At 54.5% G+C, this 5,593-nt stretch overlaps 1 protein-coding gene across 1 annotated transcript in view; it reads right to left on the bottom strand.

Annotated features, from left to right (window-relative positions):
* PDE9A (phosphodiesterase 9A) overlaps window positions 1-5,593 on the bottom strand; it is a 73,647-nt gene that overhangs the window by 4,425 nt on the left and 63,629 nt on the right. The window contains exons 14-16 of the mRNA XM_015568868.1: window positions 3,752-3,865; window positions 1,164-1,268; window positions 364-492 (exon numbers count right to left, since the gene is read on the bottom strand). Of these exons, the coding sequence (XP_015424354.1) occupies window positions 364-492; window positions 1,164-1,268; window positions 3,752-3,865 (348 nt within the window). The remainder of the gene's footprint in view (window positions 1-363; window positions 493-1,163; window positions 1,269-3,751; window positions 3,866-5,593) is intronic.

Below are 5,593 nucleotides of genomic sequence, written 5' to 3'. Positions count from 1 at the left end.
TGTGGAGGAGGTCTCTGTGGGGACTAGCAGGCTGGCCGTGGTGGAGCAGGAAGGGGAAGCGGGAGGTTCTGTGGGTGTGCTGCTGGGGGAGCAGGAGGCGGGAGGGCAAGTGGGGAGGTGGGGGGAGAGTGTTGGGCGTGTTGGTGTTAAGGTGGAGGGGGGGCTTCAGGTGGGGTGTCCAGCGGGCAGTTACAGTTCACATGCACGTGTGTGTGAGCGTGTGGGCGAGTGTGTGAGCGTGTGGGCGAGTGTGTGAGCGTGTGGGCGAGTGTGTGAGCGTGCGTGCACGGCGTGTGCACAGCTGTGCACTCCGTGTTTCTCACTGTCTGTCGTGTCGCCCCGGGTGCGGTGATGGTCACTCACCTTGGTCACTGTTTCAAACATGGGGATCAGGACGAACTTGATGAACCCAATCTGGGCCGTGGCTTTGGTCACTTTGTCCCGGTCCATGAAAGGGGCCACGGGAAGGCCTTCCGACTTTTCGCGGTCGCTCTGGGGAGTGTAGCAGACACAGCGTTAAAGAAACACGCAGGGAACTTGGGGGGCTCTGGGGATCACTGTTCTTCGAGGAGGAGAAATATGAGCTAATATGCCGCAGCCAGCCCAACCGCGGTGCGTTATGTAAATCAGTAATAACAATTACCAATTGTTTGAAAAGACGATGCTGTTCTGAGTGCTACATCGGGTGTGCAGGGCCGTGCAGGGCCAGGGGGGAGTACTGAGGGGAGGGCACAGGCAGAGGCCAATGAAGTGGGTCACAAGAACGCGCCGTGGTAGAAGCAGCTTGTGGACACCCCTCCGGCTCATCAGAGCTGCCCCGGCCGCCCCGGGAGCCCTTCCTGTCTCTGCAGTTCTTGACCTTCAGGCCGTTGTCTGACACGTGTGCCCCTCAGAGCGGCTCACTTAGTGGTGACAGGCGGCAGTTCCACAGCATTAGCTTTCGCAGGCAGCCACGCCTCTCAGGCCTGAAATGCCAGCCTCGCTCCTGTGGGCTGTGCGCCTGCTGTGAAGGCTTTCTGGGGGCGCGAGGCACTTCTGCCGACCCGTCTGTGTCCACTGTGACCCGCCTGCCGCGATTCAAACTGGGCCTCACGTAAGGGGCCAGGCAGAGCGCCCGGAGGTGTGACTGCTGTGCATGAAATATTCCCGTAAAATGCTCTTACCTGCATGAAGTATTCTTCTAATAAGCAGTCCACCCAAGGCTCTGCGACTTCCATCGGACGCACCTCGTTGGAGATATCACAGCATTTTATCAAAATCATCTTCAGCTGCAAGGAGAGGCTTGGGGTCAGGCAATGACATGCAGACCGGAGCCCACGCTGTTTGGGCTGGACTTGGCCCCCAGGAGCGGGCGGGGCTGTGGACGGGGCTGAGCGCGGCTGCCCCTCCACGGCTCAGCCAGGGCGCCTGTGGTGGGGGCCCTGGTGGTCTGCATCTCGACCCTCAGCCTCAATTGGGGAGGATGAGGCGCGTCACTTCACCCCCATAGGATCAGAATGTTTTTCTTTCTTTTTTAAAAAATCCTCACCCAAGGATATTTTTCCATTGATTTTTAGAGAAAGTGGAAGAGAGAGGGAAAGACAGACAGAAATGTCGAGGTGAGAGAAACACATCGACTGGTTGCCTCCTGCATGTGCCCTGACCAGGGCCCGGGCCGAAGAGGAGCCTGCAGTTGAGGTACGTGCCCTTGACTGGAATCGAACCTGGGACTCTTCGTCCACAAGTTGATGCTCTATCCACTGAGCCACACCGGCTAGGGTTCAGAATGCTTTCTCGGCGGGACCTTGAGTGGTAGAACAGCCCATTTAACACGAGGACCTTCTGTCATACGAATATACATTATGAAGTTCTTGATTATTGAAGAGACAGGAAAAAGTGTAGAGAGGCATCGTTAGCGATGAATAATGGAGCCACTACAGCCAAGCTGCTAAATTACTAAAATCACGTTGCCTACGGCAGGAGGAGATGATTCTAGTCTTGTTCTAACCAGCTGGGAACTTGCACTTGAACTCTCCGGTCCCGTGTCAATGCCAGGACATACAGCAGACCTGCAGGTAATCCTCTGATCACCTCAAAGGACTAAGAAGAACTCAAGAATTTTTTTTTTCTATTCATTTGGTCCCGTTACTTGTATTGTTGGTATCAGTGAATGACCAGAGCTCCTGGCGTCCATCCTCCAGACCATCTGGACCAATCCGAGGGCTAAAAATGCAGACTGGTCCTTCTCTAGAATGTACACTTTGCTACAACTACTCTTAGCTTTTCTTCCTTCTCCGGGACATTTCTGGGTTTTGGCTTAGCTGTGTTTCTGGTTGGCAAATCCTAAGATCCTTGAATGAATCTTGATCATTTATTTCTAGCCAAAGCTTCCAGACTCTCAGTCATGTGACGTTAGGAATCAGAGGTTAAAAGGGTAATAGGAGAGGATAGTGCTGGGACCCCCAGTGACAAAGCGGCACATTAGAAATATAGGGTGAACGTAAACTCTGCGAGGGCGTAGCCTTGGCGCCCCAACCCCTGAATAGGATGGGCAACCGCAGATTCCTCCCGTCCCCCGCAGCCCAGGGTTAGCAAGACTGCCCGAATGTGAGAGGTGGCATTAGCTTCTGCCCCTGCTCCAGGCCCGGGTCTTCCCTGTGCTAGCCGGGCTCTCTGCCTCTGAACCCAGACAAAGCCGCCACCCTGCAGAAGCCTCCTCTCCCGCTGCGTCCTTCCAGGTCCTGCTCTGGCCCCTCTCTCCAGCCTTCCTGGCCACCCCAGCCCCCGATTTCAGCTCCCCAGTGCCGCCCTGTGCCCGGCCACATCTCGTTTGTGCAGTTCCCTACTTGGGTGCCTTTCTGGTCCTCCCAGGACACCCGACTCCCTCTGAGCCTGGTGAGGTCTGGGCATGCATTTGGTCCCTCGGATGGAGACTCGCTAGGCCCAAGGATTCAGCCAGAGCGTTTCCACCCGAACCAGCCACGTGAGTGCCTTTGGGACCGGCTGCAGCACCAATGACTTGCTCCAGGCCCAGCGACTGTCACCTGGACTTGCCAGTGTTTGAGGTCAGTGCTGGCTGCCACTCAGTCTGGTGCGGGTCCAGCCCGGCTGTGGGCCCCGAACCTGCCTGGGCTGCTCTTCCAGGAGGGGGCCTTGGGGAACCTGACTTGGCTCAACTCCAGGTGAGCGCTGCCCTTCAGTCCTTCCCTCGTCGCCCTGCCCCATGGCTTCCTGGGAACCGACCCAGGCCTTTCTCGTCTCCTGTGAGAGGAGTCGGGCGGTAGGCCACAGGCAATAGGGCTCTGCCTGGCAGGCCTCGGGGGGACGCTGCCCCCGACAGCAGGCTGGGGCCAGCAGGGCGCGGCCGTCCTAAGGGGAGCTGAATCAAGGCCTCAGGTCTGGGCCACCGGGTCCCCAAGTTGCCCTCCGAAAGGCTGGGTTCAGCATGTTTTCCGGGGCCGTCCTTTGTGGGAGAGCCAACTATGTTCTCAGGAAACCAGAGCAAGATGAATCGCTTTCACCCGCTTACTATCCTCACCCCAGAATGAGAGGGAGCGTGCAAAAATGCTGCCCGTAGCCACGACTGAGCTTTACTGGGGGAGGTTCCCAGCAGGCGGCCTTCCTGGTGAGACTGGGACCTTTGAAAACCAGCTTTATCGGCACCTCCCTCCAAGGCAAGTAGGAGTTGTGGTTTCTCGGTTTCTGGTCTGAGCTGAGGGAAGGACTCCCTCACCAGCTCCCCCGCCCCCAGAGGCGAAACGAGCCTACTCACCAGGGTCATGTGCTCCTCGTTGCTGTAGTCGAAGTTCTCCATCTTCTCTTTGAAGGAATCCATGATCTCTGCGTGCCTGGCCATGTCAGTGGCCAAGATTAAAGTGATCATGCCCTGAAGAGCGAAAGAGCAAAGCATGAACACCGGGCAAATCCCAAGGGTTCCCCATTGAGCGCCAACTGTGTGCTGAGCCCTCTGCACACACCATGCCAGTGAGTCCTCACGCCAGCCCTGTGTGTGTCTAGGAATCACTGTCCTCATTTTCATTTTATTCATGATTATTTTTGTTAATCCTCACCTGAGGGTATTTTTCCATTGATTTTTAGAGAGTGGAAGAGAGAGGGAAAGGCAGCGAGGAACATTGATGTGAGAGAAACTCATTGATTGGTTGCCTCCTGCACGAGCCCCATCAGGGCCTGGGAACTTGCGACCGCGGTACCGGCCCTTGACCTGCATCGAACCCGGGACCCTTTGGTCCACAGGCCTACGCTCTACCCACTGAGCCAAAACAGCTAGGGTGCTGTGTTCATTTTTAGATACAGAAGCTGACACTTGAGGAGGCCGAGGGCCCTGCCCAGGCTGCAGGGGGAGGGTGGAAGCCTGGCCTTCAGGCCCAGGTGAGCCTGACCCCTCCCCCTGCGCTGTGACTGCGAAGCAGCAGCAGCCACACCAGGTCTCCCAGGACGATGCCCTCGTGGATGGCAGCTTAGTCACGGACAAAGGCTTCCCCGCGGTTTAGTCATCTAGGCCTGTGGTGTGTGCCTTCCAGATCTTGTTGGAGGTCAATGACCGATTTTCCAAGGGTATTTTTCCCCCTGTTATCTAATCTGTATGTGATGACATGTGTACCTACTGCTTGGGAGTGATCAAAGTCTGACTATGTACAATAGCATTCTTCTATGAACGAATTTGTAAATGAGGACGCAATGAGGTTTTAATATAAATAATCCATTACCTTACTAATCAGATGTTGGCTTAAAAGTAACATAATTCAAAACCATGACCATCTGACCATCCATCCATCCACCCATCCATCCATGCAATCCACTCATCCACACCTCAATTTATCCATCTAACTTGTCCATCTGTCTGTCCGTTGGTCTGTAGATCCATCCATCCACCCACCCACAAGCATTTACAAACACACCGCTGTGCCGAGCATGGTGTTCTACTTTTTTTTTTTAAAAAATGCAACCACAATCATCAAATGCAGAGCTCAAGTCTTCCAACATAGATCATCTCAGATGTGTTGGGAGGAGGGGGGCACGACTGACATTCTGAATGGTGACATTTCCCTGTGAAGATTTAATTGTGTAGTAGGGAAGGACCTATGCCGTGAGGAGTTAGCCCTCAAAATATTCAATGACAAAATGTTATTAAAAATCAGGACAACTGCCCAGCTGGTGTGGCTCAGCAGTTGAGTGTCGACCTACAAATCAGGAGGTCACTGTTGGATTCCTGGTCAGGACATATGCCCGGGTTGTGGGCTTGATCCCCAGTAGGGGGTGTGCAGGAGGCAGCTGATCAATGATTCCCTCTCATCATTGATGTTTCTATTATTCTCTCCATTTCCTTCCTCTCTGAAATCAATAAAAATATTTTTAAAAAATTGGGACAGCTGATTTTATTCTCAGAAAACGTCTTGTTTGAACATGAAGCGTTTGAGGCAGGACGACCCTCAGCAGCAGCAGCCACACCAGGTCTCTCAGGACAATGTCCTTGGCCGCAGACAAAGGCTTCCCCGCGGTTTAGTCATCTAGGCCTGTGGTGTGTGGCTTCCAGATCTCGTTGGAGGTCAATGACCGATTTTCAATGACCGCGTGTGCCCCACAGCACCAAACT

Source organism: Myotis davidii, unplaced genomic scaffold (assembly GCF_000327345.1).
Source record: "Myotis davidii unplaced genomic scaffold, ASM32734v1 scaffold512, whole genome shotgun sequence".
Lineage (NCBI taxonomy): Eukaryota > Metazoa > Chordata > Mammalia > Chiroptera > Vespertilionidae > Myotis > Myotis davidii.
This window is presented reverse-complemented; position numbering and strand designations above follow the sequence as displayed.